This window comes from Oryza glaberrima, chromosome 4 (genome assembly GCF_000147395.1).
Source record: "Oryza glaberrima chromosome 4, OglaRS2, whole genome shotgun sequence".
Taxonomy (NCBI): domain Eukaryota; kingdom Viridiplantae; phylum Streptophyta; class Magnoliopsida; order Poales; family Poaceae; genus Oryza; species Oryza glaberrima.
The window spans coordinates 16,227,543-16,249,044 of NC_068329.1; the positions used below are offsets into that span (position 1 = coordinate 16,227,543).

Below are 21,502 nucleotides of genomic sequence, written 5' to 3' on the forward strand. Positions count from 1 at the left end.
CGCCACCCGCCGCCGTGTAGAGCCGCTGGAACCGCCGCCGTGTAGTGCTGCTGGTGCTGGAACCATGTCTGCACGTGGGCGCGACACACGTCTCAAGGCGGTGTCTGTACGTCTCACTGCCCCGTGGGCCCCCACGTAAGTAAGCCGGTCGGAAATCGAGGACCAGAGGCGACGACGCTCATCCATCCTCCGCGCCACGGCCTCGAACCAAAAAAGAATCTAGAATCTTCTTCCCTTCCTCCCTCCCCAAAAGAGAAAACAAAACAAGAAAAAAAAGAAAAAGAATCTTCCCCTGCCGACAGTGGGCCCCACCCCCCACGGGGTGGCGGGGCCGCAGAATCCGGCAAAGCGGCGGCGACGGCGACGGCGAGGGGATCGGGCGCGGACGCGGAGAGGAGAGAGACAGCGATGGCCGCCGCCCGTGGTTGCCTCGCCTCTCGAGCCTACATAAGGGGGCGCGCGGCGCATCTCCGGGCTTCAGCGCGTCGGATTGGGAGGTCGGGATTGGGAGGAGGATGGGGAGGCGGGGGCGGGTGGTGCTGCGGCGGATCGAGGACCGGGTGCGGCGCGGGATCTGCTTCCGGAAGAGGCTCGCCGGGCTGGAGAAGAAGGCGGAGGAGCTCGCCGTGCTCTGCGACGCCCACGTCGGCTTCGTCGTCCTCTCCTGCTCCGGCGACGACGCCAACCCCCACCACTTCGCCGCGCCCGCCACGTACGCTCCAATCCTCTCTCTCCCTCTCCCCCTTCTCCCTCCGAATCTGCTCGGTTGACGGAGTGTAGTGGCTATCTTTGGCTCAATTTTGACGGAGTGTGTTCAAATGGTTGGTAGCTCAGCTCGATTTTGACTATTCCAAGGGCTTGCCTCCGCAGTGTTATTTTTTTTAAAAAAATTAAATCATGTTCATCTCATATTTCTCCATTTTTTTTAATTTTCACACGACATTAGAAGAGCGATCCGGCCGGCCAGCAAAATGTTTCCTTGCGTATGTGCGCTTGCAGTGAGTGATCCTTGCTATTATTCTTCTTCTGCTCTTCTTCTGGAGTAGTCGCTTTGTGTCTTTTGTGTAGTGAGCTAGTTAATGTTCTAGTGTTAATTGTCTTCTGCTTTCAGACATCTAGAGCTTCTGTTCCATTGAGAACTTGCTGAAATTAATGCTTATTTTCAGATAAACATAGAATCCCCGATATAAGTTAGAAGAAACAGGTGCTTGTTTGTTATTGTTATGGTTTATCGATAGAACCCAAAATCCAAGCAGCTCATTCACCCGTTGAACTTATCAGGCGATTCAGACCTCAACTTCGTTGGATATCTTTATGTGTTTTTAGTTTTGCATGTATTTCATTAACACCTGCGGATGCTAAACGGGATTAAAGCCATGGGGAAAAAAATAGTTGAAAGAACTTTCAGAAAAGAGTTTGTTTTGAGATGTTTGTCGATCGAGCGAGCCACCATTTGTTTCAGTTTAGAATGTAAACCCACATGCAATAGTCAATATTTGTGATACATACTAATAACAGTGTGTTAGTACGCATATGCATATGGGCAATTGAATTGGGGGTCTAGTGTTTATAGGAGTAGTACTATTGAGGCCAGGGATACCCATTGAGGCAAGGTGACGTATCTATGATTTGATGTGCATTTTTTGGATGATTTGTAGTTTTGGAGTTAATTTTTATATTTAGTTTGCTCTGCCATATGAGATGTAATTGTTCAGCTTATAGAAATTTGCCCAAGATCAAAACCAGAAACTATCTTTTGGATTGATCAGTCTATTGATGTAGTCAAGTTGTAATTAAGTTGTCTTCTTCACCTAGAAATAATGACTAGCAGACCATTTAGGCAAAGTAGCAGTTGACTGGTTTATATAAATGCCTTCGATTGCTTCTCTAAGCGGTTGGGAGTGAACTACATGTAGTAGATCATTTAGACGCCCTGCAAAATAATTAAAGTAACCATATTGTGATACCATAAATCGTTTCCAATATAAAACGTAATAAAAAAAGCGCTGGTGTTATAGGGACTATGAGACATGTATCTATAAGTTTGAGAAATTTTCATGTATACTAAGTTTCATGTCCTCCATCCAAAAGTCTAAAACATATTTTATTTTTAGTTTTTTCCAAATAAGATGGACATATTTGTAGTCTCTATGCATCTAAGACTTAAATGGAGTTATCTTTTCGTTTTACGGTGCTAAATTAAATTGTTGACCAGAAACCGAGCAGTCATCTTAATACTCATTAGTTGCATGCATTTGATGTTTGTTAATATGGGATGAGTTAATTTCTCCTTAGTTTTGGTGACAAAACAAATATAACTTAGACTTTTGAATGGAGTATTAAGTAATACTATAAAATGTGTATCTCCTACAAGTACCACATGGGACCTTGTAATTCTTCACTTTTGTCTCTCACCTAACGGATATCACACAAAGTAAGAAGTGCCCCTATTGTCGAAATCCCTTTTCACCTAACAAACGCCACACATAGATCCAAGTGCCCCTACCCCGAAGTCACCATTCATGGTGCTCATCGAGGTACCGGTGTAGGGTCAAGATTGCCAACAAGACAAGAGAAAGAGGGTAGGGTGGGTGGTGGAGTTGAATAGGTGGTCTTGAAAACTCATTTGGCCAAAATAATTTCTTATAGGAATTAAAAGCATATTTTTTTTAAAAAAAGGGATCCAATGCCTAGGCTTTGTCTAGGGCACCAACAACATAAATCTAAGTCAATTTTGTAAACATTTTGTAGACAATTCAATTATAGGAATGTAAATTGCACAAATTAGTGTTCAAAATAATGAGCGCAAGAGAGACATCCGATGTATTTATGTTTGGAAATATTGACTTCCGACTTGTGGAGGTAAGCTTTCCGCAATTCTTCTACCAAACCACTGGATCTCAACACGAGAGATGAGCTTGGTCTAGAACTGGCACTAAAATTGAGCTTGTTGGGCCTCGACAACTAGGAATAGATCATCCCTACATTTTGGGCTGGTGAGCTAAAAAACCTTCATAATCAGCGTTCCGTGTTCTCCACAATAGGTGTGAGAGAAGCAATAGGTGGATAATTTTTGCCTAAATTTATTTTGATTTATCAAATGAGGTGTAATAGTTTCCACAACTACATTTGCACAAAGGCTTAAAATATACTTCCTCCGTCCCAAAATAAGTTTAGCCATGAGTTTCCGCGCCCAACTTTGATCGTTCGTCTTATTTGAAATTTTTTTATAATTAGCATTTTTGTTGTTATAAGATGATAAAACATGAATAATATTTTACTCGTGACTTATGTTTTTAATATTTTTCAAAAAAATTTCAAATAAGACGAATGGTCAAAGTTAGGCACGGAAAACTATGGTTGCACTTATTTTGGGACGGAGGGAGTAGAATAAATGGTACCTCCACATGTTTTCACTATACACATGGATTAACTAATAATTTGACTTTACACGAGGATTGAAATGATAAGTTGCATCACTACCATAAGCACTTCAGATGTGGACCTTGTATGATCCTGACAAGCTTGAACCATTTTTATGATTGATTGAATGGAGTTTGATGTCTTTGACATTTTTTTCTTGTCTATACTAGAGAAATTCCCTTAAGTTTTGAAGTCTTAGGATTGATGTTTGTGACAACATTTTTCTACACATTTTATGGGTACAATGCTTAGTATATTATAATGCTATCATAAAAAACACCTACTTTGTAAAGACACATTAACGAGACTATATGAAATATTGTAAACAAATATGCTATGTCCTAGACGCTTCATTTCATTGTCATTAACTAAATGTGGCACGCAATCATGCATATGGCTTTGCATATTCGTGGCCATAGATCTTATTTTGGCCAACACTAAAATATTGTTTCAACTTTAACCATGAAGGTGTATAAAATATTCTTAATATCCCCCCCCCCTTTCACTAAAATATTCATAGTGTGTCAAGGTGATAGGGATACTAGATGTGAGCTATGGTTGAACCAAGAGCATTTCTTTTATGTGAATGTGCTTTAATAGTGTAATCACTATTACATGGACCTACCAAAGTAACCTAAATTGTAATTGTTAGTTCATAGAACTCTTCCTAATTATTAGCTTTGCAGAAGCATCTCTTCACTTTGATTGTTTTCATGAAGTTAGGTGTTGGTCCCATCATACTAACCTAGACATTAGCATGGTGATTGAAGGGTCCTTACTCCTACAATTGTATGTCCACTTTTGCACCATTAGTTCACATGCATTGGGAGGATGAAGGGGGCGGGGGGTTAACAAAAATCATGATGTTCTCCAACTAGTTGACATGATACAAGCAAGGGTCTTCCTCCCAAATTACGAAGGAGTTGCCTCCTTCTCTACTGTGGCATAACCCCTTGATAACTAAGCAAGAATTTTCAAGATATTCTATGTTCATCAATATGACCATAACATGGCATCAATCAAGATGAAAGTAGAAGCAAAACTAAGCCTCAATATCTTCCCTACCTTCAATTCTGGAAATTGTTTTACATGTATTTTTGTTTCTTATTTTTTGCCCTTTGTTGATATTTGGTATGTCGTAAAGTTATCTTTTGCATTTTGGGGATATTTGTTAGCTTAATTTTGATTATGTATTTTTTTTTACAATCCACTTATGTAGTTCTTGTAAAGTGGATTTTGATGATTTTGATGAATCATCTCCACCCTAGGTCCCCTTCTCTTGTACTCCCTTCACTAGCGAGCACTCTAGTCTTGGCTGCCACTCCATTGCTTCGGTCACCCCCTACTGTCGCTGATTCTCCTCATCCTCCTTCTACACTATATGTCGTATTACGACTTTAGTTGCCCTCTAGGATGGAGTTCATGCAGTGGTTCTTCCGAAGGACTCAACCATCAAGGGTAGATTGTGGAAATCATTGATCCCAAACGAGGATTTAGTCACTTCATATACGGTTGGTATGCTATTAACCTGGAACAACAAAGATGAGGTTGTCTACTTTGCGGATGGAGGTCTACAATCCTAGTTGCATGTCTTGTTGACATAGGTTAACAAATCCAAACATCATAGTCACTATAACCTATGCTTCTTTGGTTATTTTCTATGACTAACATCATGCGAAGGCCTTCTCTATTGACTCTTTTAGATGTTGCCACTGGTAGCTCAGTTGATTACTAGTATCGTGAGGAGGTCTTCGCCACGGAGGTGGAGGCATCAGAGGTTCGCAAATTGAGAAATGTAGGTGCCCTAGCATAACCTTTGGTCACCCACCTCTTGCATCATAGCCTAATTACCAAGGACCTTGACTGTCTCTACTTTAGTTGCTTCTCTGTCAATCATATCCATGTAGTTTGTTGTCGACTATCGTGATGCTTTGGATGTGGAGAGTCCGACCACACATTGAAAGATTGCTCACATTTCTGCCTCCACTACTCAACATCCTATGGGTCATTTTGCACAACCTTTGCATTGTCTGGAGCTTCTACATCTTCGTCAAGGGGTTTTTTATTAGCTAGTGTGCAATAGAGACCACCGGGGCCTAAGAGAATTTGCTTGCCTTCATGGCATAATTTCAGAAGGCCATTGTGGCACCCTATCTATGTGGTTGTTGAGTCACGTACTCAGTACACATTGAATGCCAATAAGGGAATGCCTAAATCTCCATCTCTGTCACTGCCTTCGATAGCCTTCTCCTCCCCTCCCTCCCTAGCACCAGTGGAGGGCAATGGGGCACCATGAACAACTTGTCACTATCAGGCCGACGTGTGAACAATTATTTTGTGTTGCAAACCTGAAGACCTCTTATTCTAGTGAGTAAGGAGACGTGTGTCTTTAACTTGTCCATCTAGATGCACTCAATAAACGTTGCACTCCATAATGTGTTGGTAGCTAATGCCTTTGCCTCACGCTCGTCAATGAGTGTAGATGAGATGGAGGTAGCACTAAGAACCGAATGGAGCATCTCACCACTAAGATGCTTAGTTCCCTCCTTCACAAGAACTTCCTCATTGGTGTCCAGAACTCATAGCTTTTAGTCTTGACTCTTTGCAATAGCCTCCTCTATGCCGCAAATTTCAAGCTTGCCCTCAACCCATGGACTAGGCTAGGCGAGATATTGCGACACCTCATCCATATGCATCTTGAAGGTTCTTGCTAGATCAAGTCAATTGACCTAGAAACCATGGCATTCTATTACGTCGAACTTTTAGATGATTGCTTGCTAACAAATCCATGCGCAATCGCCAAAGCATATAATAAGACCCAATTCATTTATGAGTAGGCTGAAGATCCAACTAGTATTGTTTGCATGTCCGGTGCATGCGCAATCACTAAGGAGAAGACCGTGGCCATCTCTTGGTAGGTTGAAGATACATCCAGTAGGAGTAAGATGTTCCTTGATTACAATGGAGCTTTCAACAAACTACGGTTAAGGACCGAGCATAATAGTCGGTGGCTTCCTAGAAGTTTGCACCATCGAGCGATGAATGTGGACATGGTGGACTATCATCCTCTTACTACGATAATTGCGACACTCATTGTAGGCACTTCTTCAGCACACTTTTTACACAAAGGGGAGCTCACTTCCAGTGATAGACCAAACTGACACCTTTTAGTCGAGAAAAGCTCATAGGGGACACTTGTCAATATGGTGTGGTTGCAGTTTGCGGTCTACCATCGTTGTAATCACGCGCGGTGGGAGGCATGACGATGATGATAGCAACGACAATAAAAAGGGCCCAACCACGTGAAAAATTCTTTTTATTGGCAAAAAAGCTGTACAAACCCATATTTCCTCTCCTCAAACAAGTTGGCCTTCTCATATCTCGAGGATGGGTGTTGTTTTTCAATATCCCGATATTTCGATGATATGAGATAACTATTTTGTTCATGTAGACTCCATGCAAGTGCATCATCATCGAAAACCACTTTGGTTTGGACCCAAGGATAAAATATAGATGATTTTAAAAGTTGATGGACCAAAAGTAGGTGAAAATTGGACCAAGGCCATAGTTGAGGGATCAACTACGGACTTTTCTCAGTTATATAAAGAGATGTTAGCGAGCAAACTACAACTACATGAAGTTTTGATCCTTAGCGGTTGACACACCGGTTGTGTATGTGACAAGTTGTTGCTCTTTGCGGCACACGGTCAACTTCAGCCCTACAAGCAATAAAAAAATAAGCAAGAGCAAGATGAAGGCTAGCCAAACTTTGTGAATATAAGATGAGGATTTTAATCTGAACACAAACTTGGTGAATTTCCAAAACTAAGAAATGGGCAATCTTGCCAACGCATACATTACACGGAAAAGTCGAATATGACAAACGGGAAGTCTTATATTTACATGGGAACCCTTAAGGTAGGGATGCAAGTTGGTAGTTCCGCTACCCGTATAAAAACCCGCTTGCTAGTTCATTTCCCACATGGTAGTATAAAATTTAGAAGAAAAAAATAAACTAAAAGTGAGATAAGCGGGCTAAAAATACCCGCTTGCCCGCCCCGCTTGCATCCCTACCTTAAGGGGTGACTACCTATTTATAGGATAAGGGCTAGGAGGTGCTACATTTCCCATTTTCCCCTCGTTTCCAAGAATAGTTCGACATTGTTACATTCATTATAGCCGACTTAGGAGTTTGGAGGTGGACCCAGATCTACTGGAAAAAGGATGAAGAGAGTTTTTTTCCATCAATTAATTAGGACCCAAAGCAAACTTCTGGAGCAAAAGTCATGCTTGTTTCTAGTCGTGGTTGTCTAGGAGACCAAACTAGCAAAGTGGTACTTTCATCCTTTTGCTTTATGTTCCTTCATTTCATTCCTAAGCATAATAAAATCAAGTAACATTTCATTATATTCTATAAATCATGTTTGTGCAAGCCTAAGAACGAATTTACCTAATAGATCAATTGACGTGCATGAGGTTGGGTGAGTCATCTTTGTATCATATATTCAACTTAAAGGATAGTTGAACTACTAGTGACTATAAGCATGGTAGGGATGTCCATATCAATAGGTCTATACAAGGGAACCTCCTAGGTTGACACACTGCATGGTCTAGTATGTTTTCCTCAACTTGGAAGGGTAATAAAACATATGTTCATTGCCCAAGTTGGAAGTCCTCCAATAGGGTCCCGCTAATTGGTCGACTAACTATGTAGGAGGAAGCAATGGGCTGGTGGATGCCGAGAGACATTCACTAAACAACATACAAAGCAATCACCTATGGCGGTGTCTCATCCTTCCTTTTGATAGTCGGGATGGACTCTCTTCTAGCGAATCAGTCATCTTGAGTTAGAGCAAACACAAGATATGGGATTTGTGAGACAAAAGGTTTGATCTATGTGACTTGTGTTTTGGCTACCAAACCAGTCAATATCTACTCGTTGATCGAGAAGGTAGTTTGATCCAAAGGATGGATGTACCCTGTCTTTAGGAGCCATTGGATCAACTTTCTCGCCCTAGCAAGCTCTGATCAAACGCACCTCTCCAAGGTCACCAACTCAAGGCATGTTCGTGGGCCATCAAAAATCATAGTGGCCATATGGCTCGGATTCCCTAATGTTCCCAACCCCCGAAGATCGCTTTTGCCTGTGGAGCGAATTTGCCTTAGGCTAGGCCGCTAGCATACTTATGATAAGCAAACAAGCTCCCCGACCAAATCTCGCAACTGACGAATGAGTAATGGTATTTACAAAGGATGGATCCAAGATATCCTCAAAGATCACTTTTACTCTTTGACAACTAACATCTCATAGCAATTCCCCGCTAGAATCCTACATGGCATTCTCGAAGCATTTGGGCATGATATTTCTGCAAAGGCAGGGCAAGGTTTTGATGGTAGGTATTGAAACTTTACACTATAATATGTCATTGGTGAAAACTAGGATGTATCTTTTTAGTTTTATACTTAAATGGAGAGATATTTTCTAAAAACATGGTATTCAATTGAATGCCCATGATCCCCTCTAGACCCACCCCTGTCTTTCTGTTGTGGGAACTAGCTCATATACGGTAGTTACTGAGTATAAACAGATCTTGTCGAAACTTCTAAGAAACGAACATATCCAAGCCATTAGGCCCTAGCGGAGTTGTTCAATTTCGATATCCCTGGAGACCCTTAGATAAGGAGCACAATAAGGTTTTTGTCACTCTCGCACCTACATGTAGAGGCTTTGTTAGCTGATGTGTGGTTGTGAACCATAGTTTCATGAAGAGTAAATATGAGGGGGGCTAAGCATGTTGGTAAAATGAGAAGCTATCTGCACATGGTCAATGGAACTAAGTGTTTGGTCATCAGCCTCTAGGAAAATGAACTAGATGATCGCTTCTACTACTTCTCATGCTGCAATACTAGGGGTATTCGACATCAGTGACATCCATGATCATCTTCCATGGGGAATTATCTCAAAAACTCTTTTTTCCAATAGGCACATGATGGATCTTTTTCGTTGCATTTTGGATGATCTAGAGCTAAAGGAACTCAGTCACAATAGGCGCAATATCAATAGGTTGAATGATAAAGGCACATCTTGGTGTGATTTAATCGTGCTTTCCCCTACCTATCATGGGAAAACATGTTTTCCTAATAACTTCCTCTTGCGCGCCCTCTCTCCTATGGTCTTTGACAATAGTTCACTATTCCTAGAAATATCCTACTCAACACAGAGCAAAGGAAGGTTTCAGTCACAATAGGCGCAATATCAATAGGTTGAATGATAAAGGCACATCTTGGTGTGATTTAATCGTGCTTTCCCCTACCTATCATGGGAAAACATGTTTTCCTAATAACTTCCTCTTGCGCGCCCTCTCTCCTATGGTCTTTGACAATAGTTCACTATTCCTAGAAATATCCTACTCAACACAGAGCAAAGGAAGGTTTCACATAGAATATTTCTAGTGCAAAATAGGAGGTTTCCACCAAATAGTAAAAAAGCTTAGCTGGACCAATGCTCGATCGCCAATCATATTCACTGTCGAGATAGACATTTGCATCAAACTACTAGGGAATTATAGAGTTGAACTAACAAGAAATTACATAACATCAGTATGTAAATCTCCATAGTTAGCAAGGTCCTACCGTAGAAAGGCATCCTCGAGGAGAAATTGAAATTCTCATTACTAGAGTGATTGGTGATAGGAGTTCAAAATGGAATTACTAGTGCTTTGTTCCCTTCCGAAAAACAATAGCCTGGCAACAAGTGAGGATTGCTTTGATCAAAGAAGGTGGTGCAAACACTACTTTCTTTCATCACCACACAACTCTCCGCAATTGGCACACCTTCATCCAACAACTCTTAGATAATACCATACCATATGGTCGCAAGAAGAATGGGCCTTGTTGGCGCATTAGTCCACAAGCCTAATGGGTACTCCACAGGACTAACCCAACTCCTTGAATTTAAATTTCATTGAGGCAAAAAGGGCAAGTATGCATAGCTATAGGCCAAGTCCTCGAAGAAAGAGGTGTGGGTAGAAATTTAGGCAAGACGAGAAGAGAAGACAAGGACCTGATGATTTCTGGAGCCTCTTCTATCACCAATGATGGCAAACAATAATGAAAGATATCCTGACAGCAACCAACCGACATTTCTGAATGGATGTAACTAGCTTTAAGAAGTCGAATCGGCCATTCATCCCATTGATTCTTATGAAAACTAATGCTACTACTTTATGGTATTATTGGACAATAAGCTTCCTTCTCATCTTCTCCAAGTTGTTCCCAAATATCTTGGCACTTCAACATGCGCTACTATGAAGTTGATTGTGAAGAACTAGAGTGCCTTTATAAAAGGCCGCTTCACACATTACAACTTCGAGTTAGTACACCAAACAATGAAGAAGCTACACAACGTAAGAATGCCATTTCTTTTTTTTTTCAAATTTGGTAAGTTCAAGCATTCAAATCATTTCAATGGTATTTCCCCATGAACGGAATAATAAGGAGTCCAAGGAGACCCCTTGTTGCCACCAATATTCATATTGGTAACGATGCCTAAAACACGTTCTTCAAGAAGCATAACACCAAGGGCTCTTCGCCCTACTAAACATTCTTCATAGAGTAGCCCTTCTCATCAAGCCAACACGCTTGAAGCTATGCAAAACTAAGGAGATCCTACGAATCATTGGGGAGCATTGGTCAAGCAAACTACTCTGAATGATCAGTGGAGCAAATACATTGCAACAATGTCAAGCCAACAATTATCACAAAGGAGTCCCCATGTGAATTGCTACGAATCTACTCATTCACTAGGCAGTAAGAACCACAACCTGAATACACATACACTCGAGCTGGTCGAGCAGGAAAGACGTACTGTAGGCCTGTAGTAGATGCTTCAAGAAGCCAAAATCATGTGCCACCAATGGTTCAATGTGAAGCACGGTACCAGAACCTTAGTTCAAGAATTATCCGATGACAGCGGCATGCCAAGCAAGAAAGAAAGTGTTGCCAAGTAAGCTTATGAGGGGATCGCTAGGCACTAAATCCCATGGGAGGGTAGGTCATCCTCCCGTGCGGCGTCGAGCTTGCCGTGTAGCGGCATGAGTCGTGCCTCTATGTCTTGAGTTTGGGGACAAGAAAAAAGAGTAGGAGGTAGTGGCTGGGGTAGAATGGCAAGGAAAATGAAAGGTATTTGGGATTAGTATGCACCAACATGTGGCTATACATATGTTTGGCCTACTTGTCAGTCATGTTGGGCCTCCAATGGGGAATGGGGATGGAGAAGGGGGAAACACCCTGGCCCAACATACCCGATAGGATGATCATGTAACCTATTTCCTTTCACATGGGGGGAATAGTTGGCCCATTTCCAACGCCTAATAGAGGAATTCCCCGACAGGTAACGGGGTACGGAGCCTCATTGCGGTCCCTAACTGCAGGTATCCCACACATCCTAGTAAGTAAATCAATATAGTTATATGTTCTATCTAGCCTGTAACTCCAACTAGCTTGTAACTCCAAAGAATGATGCAATAGATGAGTCGGGTCAAAGCTAAATCCTTAATAGCCATCATGCCTAGCGCTATCGCTAAGCATAAGGCAAGAAAATGATTGGCTGATTTTCTTACAAATATCTAGGACTACCTATGGGCATATGAAAAAAATTTACGGCCAGTCATTGATAAGGTCATGAGGAGATTGTTGGGCTAGAAATTAGAGCAACTCAACCCATTCGAACCCAATTAGAAAAATCCGAGTTGGTACAAGCTAGAAATCAGAACAACCAACGATGAATAACTTGGTTCAAACATATTATATTTAGTTTTTTATGTTCAATTTAGGGGTATATGAGGTAAAAATTGCAAGTATCAAGTTATTTAACTTTCAATTATCAACATACTCATGAATGTGGCATGACTTTGGTGGTCTTGCGCACATAACCTAGATGGTCATGAATTATATCCTTTCCTTTTGCGCGAAGCAAAAAATATATATATTTATCACCGGTTTATTTTGGTCTGGTCTTTTTAACTAACTGATCATTGCATGCTATGATCCTTTTTTTTTTCTTCTCGTCTGGCTTTTGTCATTAACTCATTATGAAACAGACAAATTGTACCAATTAAGTCAATCCTAACTTCTATACCAATTTACCTACTAGTCGCCATGAAGCCAACTAAATGGACTACCAAGCCAATTAACAAAACCACAAGAAGGTTCTTTCTGAGAGGTCATGGGACCATGGCCATGCCAAGGGATAGCGTTGTTGGCTAGCTTGGTCTAATGTGCTCACCAACTTCGCATAGAGGATGGTTATTCACAATCTGGAAACACAAGGACAGACTATAAGGGTGAAATGGCTTTGGCACTAGTGCAACGCTAAGAATCATAGTTTGGGCTACAAAGAAGAACGTCAAAAGCAATGTCCGCATTCTTCAAGCTTGGATCCACTTTCATTTGTAGAATAGCAAGTAATATCTTGTGTTTGAGGGACAAATGGACTGACACATAATGTGTTGAATTCATTTTCCCAACACTGTATCAACACATTTGTAAGTTCATATGCCAGAAAAGGGAAGCGTTAAACATGCTATAGTTTTGGCATTAGACCTGTGACATAAGGGTGGCTGTTGAGATGCAAGGGCTTGACCCAAGCATTGTGGTGATCTATAATACCCCGGTCCATTAGTAGTGAAGGCATGCGTGGCCCATGGTGTGGGGATTAGTCCCACATGAAAAGTGTAGCTAGGTTGTTGCTAGCATATAAACTCACACATTCCAACCAGGGCACCTCCTTTTCCAGAGGATTGAATTGTAAGTAGGATGCTACGCATATGCGGCCTCAACCTTCAGAAAGAGCATAGGCCCATATGGTCCATGGTGTGGTGTTGGGGGGACTAATCCCATATGGAGAGTTTAGATAGGTTAAGAACACTGGTTTGGAAGGAATGAAATAATCACATCTTCAATCCTGATAGCAAAAACCGGTCACAACTGATTATGGCGATGACAAAAGGAGCAAAGCAGTGGGCCGCAGCTGGAGCAAAAGTGCTTCATCTGGTGCCCTGAAAGTGCAAAGCTTGTGTTTGGTCATGAAATGGTTATATGAAAATTAAGCTGTAATCTAAGATACTGGTGGGTGGCCTTTTGCATGCAGGCCGTGGTTTTTCATGAACTTCATCCACTTTTCTCTTACTGCAATGATATGCAAATCTTTTGCGTTTTCGGGAAATAAAAGAAAAAGAGAGAGCATCCACCTATTCACTTTGATGACTCTTTTTTCTTCAGCCTGTAATTGTTCCACTCATTTTCTCTATAACTTCATGTCACTTACTCAGCAACATTTTTTGCAGTATTGAAAACATTGTGGAACGTTATGAGCACTCTCAAGCAGCACAAAAAGGAGTACATGGCAGGTGCATTCTGCAAAAGGTAAAATGAGGACAATAGCAACAGAAATAAAATACTATATAAGAAGTGTATTTGTTCTCTTTTTAATGAAGATAAAAAAGATATATAATTTCTCTGATCATGTGCCATAAATTTATTTATACTAGTAGATCAAATCTTCTATGGTTATAACATATTACCTTTTTCCAGAGTAGAAGCATCATCATTACTTAAGACAAAAACAGAGTAGTCATTCGTACTGTGTAAAACATTTTAAAAAGTATGGCAAACAGGCGCTGTCAGAAAATTCAACTAATTAAAAGAAGTGTATGGCTAGTTACAAATTTGAAATTTGACCCATGTAATTGTATAAACAAAAAAAAGAATGAAGTTGTGATTTTAGTGATTTTATCTGATAAGTTAACTATATATCATGCACACTTGCACAGATACACTTTCATTTATGAAATTTTTCTTGCTGATGCTGATGATAATTATTGTACCAGAGGAAGAGCAAGGATTTTCAAGTTCTCAAGGAAACAATAGATAAAGGACCAATCAATGATGACATGCGGTATCTGATAAATGTCTCTGCAAGTAACAACTTTAACAAAATAAAATATTTTCGAACATTTGACTAATATGACCAAGTTGCAGACCTATTGATGAAAAAGACATATCCACATTAAACATGGACCAGATTAGCCAAATTGAAATATTATTGGAAGATGAACTGAGGTGGACAAGGGCAAGAAAGGTATGTGGTATCTTAATAATAGACAAAATAGAAGAAGACAACATGTATCTCTGTAGAACATGAATATTTCATTTATTTTAACTCATTAGATTATGTGCGTCACTTAAAGAATTTTTTGTAGACATTCCAGTTCTTTTTCCAGGAAAAGTCTTTACCTTACTATTTTACCTTGGAAGATTTTCCATGGCTGTCTCACTATTTTACTTGATATAAATACCAAAAATTTGTTCAGCCTGGCCCTTCCAGTGATTCATAACTCACAAGTTAGTCTCTTTCACATGGTAATTTGGAAGAATGGTGTTCCTATTCTCAGCTGATGCTGATTCATTATTAGAGTCTAGAAGAAACACATTTTGAGTCAATATTAATCAAGTATTTCGAACCAATCAATTTTGAGTCAATATTAGTTGCCCCATCCTGCATTCCTGGTGACAGAAAATACGTACTATGCCTGTACATCATTGTGAACGCAAACAGTGGATGTTTGAACTTGCGGCATTTCACCATCTTTGAGTGTCATTAAGATAATTTCAGTTTGATTTGCAACCGGTTTCACTTCAAATCTAACGAACTACCTTTGTATGGACACAGGTGGTGGCAGATAGAATTGCCAGGTTGCAGAAAAAGGTATGCACTGAGTACCAGCACTAAGTTTTGTAAAACGTAAGTTATCTCTAAAAGCCAAAAACATACACTGAGCTCGATGTGTAGACCATACGAGTGAAAATTGGTGCATGCCATCTGATGAAATCTCCTCACAAAAGACTAGCTTAAGTTGATCCCTTGGTTTTACCAGACTGACGGCCTGACCGGCAGCAACATTCAGCAAGCACTGTTTTGCATAACTGAAAAATTCAGAGATGCACAAGCCGTATGTGTTTCATGCGGGAAAGATTTCTGTGTGCACCTTAATGAGTTCCATTCCCTAGGACCTCCAGTTTATCTTGATAAGTTGATTGCAGCAGCAACACCCTTGAAAGAAAGAGATAAAATTCAGCAATAAACAGAATACCAGATGGCCAGATGGCAATATGGACAAAATAAATGACCATATGCTACGCATGTTCTTGCAGGTACAGAAGAAACCGGCGACTGCTGAGACCGAGAGCAACTCCACTGAGATGCCCTCTGATCATGAGAAGGTGACTCTGATTGCAGTGATTACTCCATCACTCACAACACTCTCAATCTTTCTGCAAAACCTGAAATAATTGTGACACACCTGCTCTGCTTTGTGTGCAGAAACAGGTAGCAGGAGGAAGCCAGCAGAGCGCCGAGGAGGAGGAGATGGAGGTGGTGCTCAGGCACCGCCTGAGCCTGGGCACCGGCGACCGTGACGATGGCGGCGGCGGCGCGGCGGAGCAACGGCACCGGACGACGCCGCCGCCGGCGGTCGACCTCAACGTGCCGTGCCGGGACGCGGGTCAGCTGCAGTAGACGTGGACAAAACACCATTTGTTGCAGCACAGCAATCCGAGCCCATAACACAGCGTAGTAGTAACAGTTTACTGTCGTAAACAATGTTTCGAAGTTATACTGTTGCTGGGAAGTTACTGTGCTAATAATTTTACTACTGTAGCGGTTCATGCCGAGGAACGCTGTGTGTGTCCGTACTTATCCGTATATATATTAATAAGGCTGGCTGTGCCTGCAAATTACTGCTAATGTGCAATGCATGCGAAAGAAGACGCATATGGTTTGGTTATTGATAATCCTTGACCCTAAGACGGTGAGGCTCAAGCATGTCGTGATTGGACGGCCTGTGTGGTTTATTGTATGCATATAGCTGAATCAAGCAAAAGAAAGAAAAGGGTTTGCTTACACCAAAATATTAGCTATACATTTGATTTGTAGAAAAAAAACATCGGCATTATCAATTTATACTCCCTCCATTAATAAACATACACATTTCTTGAATTCAAATTCTGAAGTACGCAATATAAACATTTGTGAGATACTGATTTCAACACGATAATCTAGGCATTTTTTGGCTTGTTTAGAGTACGAAACTAAGCAATTTAAAATGATTTTTTCTCCTATCTCTAATCTTTGTTAAACAACTTATAAATGCTTATATTCGTGAACGGATGAGTATTTAGTTCAGTTAACCAATTCCTAGTGTTGTTTTGCCTAAGATTTGGCGTTGGCAAAGAACAAAACATGACCAGACCATTAAGGCTGAGTTCGGTAAAGGGAGCTAGTAACTCACCCTCTAAACACGCAAAACAGAGCAATTCATTATCGTGTGATTAATTAAGTATTTATTTTTAAAATAGATCAATATGATTTTTTAAAGCAACTTTCATATATAATTTTTTTAAAAAAAACCGCACCCTTCAACAATTAGGGAAGTGTGCGCATGGAAAACAAAGAAGGTGAGTTGGGAAAGCTAGCAAAAAAACTTAGCCTAAGTAATAATCTTCGGTCCTACTGCATTCATTCATAGCAGTGTAAGTTATGGCACACATTTAACTGCTATTACCTCCGTCCCAAAATATAGCTATTTCTAGCACAGTATTTTGTTTCAAAATAAATATATTTCTCCACCTACCTTCTCCTCTCAACCAATCGCACACTTTCTCCAATCATTTTCACTTATTTTCTTAACACTCCTGCCAACCTGAAAAGTTGATATTTTGATACCGAGAAAGTACCAATCGCTGTACCTGCTGCTCTGTGCTACTCCCTCCGTTCTATAATAAACCAATTTCTAGAGTTTAAAATCTATCCAAAAGAAACCAGCTTTTTGCCTTCTTACCTACCATCGGTCCGCAAATCGAGAAGTTTTATCTTTTCAATACTTCTCACCTACCCATTCGTCAATTTAACTTATTTTGCTATTATTTAGGTGTCCTTTGTCTGTCTTTAAATCCACATTAGGAAGTTTTTCGAGAATACGCCACATTGTGAATTTAGGATTAGAGTTTTTTTTAAGAGCAGAGAGTAGACTGCTAGCTAGACATTCATATGCTCACATGAAAAGGATAATGAGCTCAGGTGACAGACTGACAGGGGATGATGGCACGGGCCATTCTTCGAGCTCAGAAAATTTTCATGAATTAGTTCGAAACCTTTTCGAATGCACAAAATGTATAGAGAACTCGTAGAATTCGGCCAAACCTCGCAAAATTCCTCAATTCCAAAGGAAGGTTCACCCCCATTTTACCAATCTTTTAAACATTGGATGGAGTATTTTTCTTAAGCTTCTCTCTTAAGACCGGAAATTTCGCTTTTAGAGCCTCTTATAGAACGCATGAATTTTGCTCTTTCACTAAAAAAACAATAATGGAGGGATTTAGAAGAAATTTAATGAAAAAGTCTAACCAATCCCTATAAAATTTGTACGTTCAAAAGAAGCAAAACGCTGAAGCGTCACTTCAGATTCCATGCATGCGAGTAGAATGGCGCGGACCTGGTATTGCGCAGGAATCAGTTCGATCAAACCTTTTGAAAAATTTCGTAGAAATTGCGTCACACTCACACCTCATAAAATTCCTCTATCCCTCTTCACCCCATTTCACCTGTATTTTATTTAACCAGCAGGATGGATGGGATGGTTTCTCGCTTCTCTCATAAACCCATACCGCAAATCTCACCTTACTTTCAGAGCATCTCTTTAGACGGATGAATATATTTTGCGCTTTTCAGTAAAAAAAGAACGGACGAATTCAGAAGCTAGAAATGTAATGAGAAGAAGAACTCCAACCGATTTCACTAAAAGATTTTTTTCTACGTTCAAACGAAGGTAGAAAACCGAAGCGTTCTCTTGAGCTTACATGCAAGAACAAAGCAGAGTGGCACTGACACTGACCTGGACGCGGCTAGCTCTCAGCTATAGCAGGAGGAGAGCAGAGGCCACACCATACCCGGGACTCGACGAGAAGAAGAAGCAGCAGCAGCAGCAGCAGCGAAGACGAACACAAACAGTAGCAGCTTTGGTCTAATTCTGAATCTGATGCATATGGCCATATGGGTCTCCTCCTCCAGCGTATCCGGAGAACTATACATATATACCGGAGTGGGGTGGTGGCCGAGGCGGAGGCGGCAGGGGTGGGAGCTGGCCGTACGTGCCCACGCGTCGTGCCGCCGTAGGATGGACGTGCCACGTGAGACGTACGCCGGACCTGGTAACTCCGTACTCCTCGTCTATCGTATCGTCGTAAGGAATCGACGTGCCACGTGGAAAGCGGAACACACCCCCTCCCTCGTCGATCTCTATCCCTTCCCCTCCCCAACTTGCCGACTTCCTCCTGGCTCCCGGTACGGTTTGCGCAAAGGTTCGCAGCCCGACTGCTTGACCACACGCCACGAAGATTTGGGGCATGTGTAGATCGCGAAATGAAAATTTTTTATGTTATATTGGATATTTGATCGGATGTTGGAAAGAGTTTTTGATACAAATGAAAAAACTAATTTTATAACTCGCCTGGAAACCGTGAGATAAATCTTTTGAGCCTAATTAATCCGTTATTAGCACATGTGGGTTACTGTAGCACTTATGGCTAATCATGGACTAATTAGGCTCAAAAGATTCATCTCACGATTTCCTCCATAACTATGTGATTAGTTTTTCTTATGATCTATATTTAATGATCTATACATGTGTCCAAAGAACCGATGTGATGTTTTTGAAAAAACTTTTGGGGAAACTAAACGGGGCCCGATCTGGTCCACCCACGGCACAGTTCGACTGTTTGTCGAGCCCGTGCTAACCCGACTTGATCATTGGATCGTGTCTGGGCCACGGCATGGCCTAACGATCGCTCCCGCATGTCGTAGCCCGTCGACGACCGACCAAAGAGACGAGAGATGCAAAACAGATTTATTTTTTTATTTTAATTATATAAGGTATGGCAAAAGAAAATATAAAATAGACTTATTACAATCGTATAAGGTACAGCTAAAGAGATAAAAGAGATAAAATAGACTTAGATCAGGGATGAACACGGTGGAAATGGCCGTGCCTTCGGACCAGCACTACATGCCGAAGTCTTATTGAGTCGTGCCGGGACCGTAGCGGCAAGCGCGGCGTATCAACCGGGCCGTGCATCCCATCTGACCTTCCATGGCTCCTTGTGTTTGCCGCTCGCTCTCGCGTCGTATTTTGATTCCGAACGTGGCAAAAAGACAGAAGAGAACAATGAAAACCATAATGTAATGAACAAAATAAAATTGTGTTAGTATAAGATTGTAATATTGTGTCAGAGAGGGAGAGAAAAAATGGGTGAGCAAATTGTTGGGAGAAATAATTGATACTCCTTTCGTTATAAAATATATCAAATATAGTACCGGCTAAATTTAGAATTTAAATAGAAAACTATTTATATTTGTAATAGTGTGATATGTCTCATTTAATTTTACGTTACTATATTTTACGATAAAAGAGTACTAGTAAATATTCTCTCCGTCCCAAAATATAAGTGATTCGGGATCAATGTCTAAATTCGTAGCATTAAAATGTGTCACAATCCACCTAAATTCTCTTATATTTTAAGACAGTGGGAGTAGGATGGATGAAATACCTAGACATGATACTCAAGTTAAGATCAGTAACCAAAAGTTAGAATTGATAGTAAACTGCTCGTAGTTTAACTAGTTAGATTTTTTATTGTGGAATCAGCCGATCTGATTTCAAATTATAGACTTTTTGACACGATTTTAAATTGTGGTTCACTATTTGTCGATAGAGAGACGCGCATGGTAACTTCACCAATCTAAAAATTTATCAGCCCAATTTTTAGGAACTACTCATAAATAGAGGCCATGTTTATTTCCTTTTCAATTTTTTAAGTATACGGACACACATTTGAAATATTAAACGTAGAATAATAACAAAACAAATTACAGATTCCGCCTGTAAACTGCGAGATGAATCTATTAAGCCTAATTAATCCGTTATTAGCTAATATTTACTATAGCATCACATTATCAAATCATGGCGTAATTAGGCTCAAAAGATTCGTCTCACAATTTACATGCAAATTGCGCAATTGATTTTTTTTATCCATATTTAATGCTGCATGCATGTGTCCAAACATTTGATGTAGCGGAATGTTGTTTAGAAGTTTGAATGTACTAAACACAGCCGAGTGTTGCTACTCATGAAGAGATTGTGCGTGTACGGTAATAAGCATTGAATGCATTCCTAATGCATTCCTATTACTAGTTAACATTCAGGCCTTATTCGTTTTGAAGGATTCCTAAAGGAAATCTCAATTCCTTTGGAATAAGCACTATTCATGCATTCGGTTTGTAGGATTCAAAGGAAAATTTTCCATAGGAACACTATTCCAATCCTCTAAAAATCCTCCAAAATGTACTAATTCCATAGGAATGAAAACATCTACTCTATCCTCTTTTGTTTAGCTCGGTAGAGGAAAAATTCCTGTGTTCCAATCCTTTGTTTTGCACGTGCATTCCTACATTATTCCTATGTTTTTCCTATTCCTGTGATTTGGAAATCCTGTGAACCGAATAAGCCCTCACTGTGGAAGTGGTAAACAACTACTACCAGGATATAAGCTTACTACCAGGTATTAGCACTTTATGGTGAGCCCCATCTATTTTTTTAGTTGTGGCATGGCTCATGTTTGAAGACTTTTTGAGATGGGTCCCACCTTATTACCCACTTTACACATATACTCCATCCATCTACTTTTGATAGTCATATTTTCAAATCTGAAAATTTTATTTTTGATAGGCATATTTCAATCCAACAACCTATCCTCTTAATAATTTTCTCGAATTTAATGCGTGACTCTCTATTCTTCCACACATGATCGGTTTCATGGGCATTGAGAAATGTAAATATCAATGAATCGCTTGTTTACTATGAATGACTAGTAGCATGCTTAAATGGATGATAAGTATTTATCTTTGGTCTATGTGTCAAGATGAAATATGAGATCAAAAGTAGATGGAGGGAGTATACCTAATGGT

The 21,502-nt window shown here is 40.5% G+C and overlaps 1 protein-coding gene and 1 long non-coding RNA gene across 2 annotated transcripts; one reads left to right on the top strand and one right to left on the bottom strand.

Annotated features, from left to right (window-relative positions):
- The first annotated feature begins 208 nt into the window (after positions 1-208).
- Positions 209-16,275, top strand: LOC127771172 (truncated transcription factor CAULIFLOWER D-like). Its single transcript, XM_052297012.1, has 7 exons — positions 209-712; positions 13,770-13,848; positions 14,313-14,380; positions 14,464-14,563; positions 15,155-15,190; positions 15,637-15,705; positions 15,806-16,275. Exons 1-7 carry the CDS (start codon positions 516-518, stop codon positions 15,998-16,000), a joined length of 744 nt encoding a protein of 247 aa, XP_052152972.1. The 5' UTR covers positions 209-515; the 3' UTR covers positions 16,001-16,275.
- Positions 15,200-15,916, bottom strand: LOC127771173 (uncharacterized). The gene is made up of 3 exons (XR_008017106.1): positions 15,786-15,916; positions 15,471-15,535; positions 15,200-15,395 (listed from the first exon to the last, which is right to left on the bottom strand). It is a non-coding gene; the product is annotated as an uncharacterized LOC127771173 (long non-coding RNA).
- Positions 16,276-21,502: the final 5,227 nt, after the last annotated feature.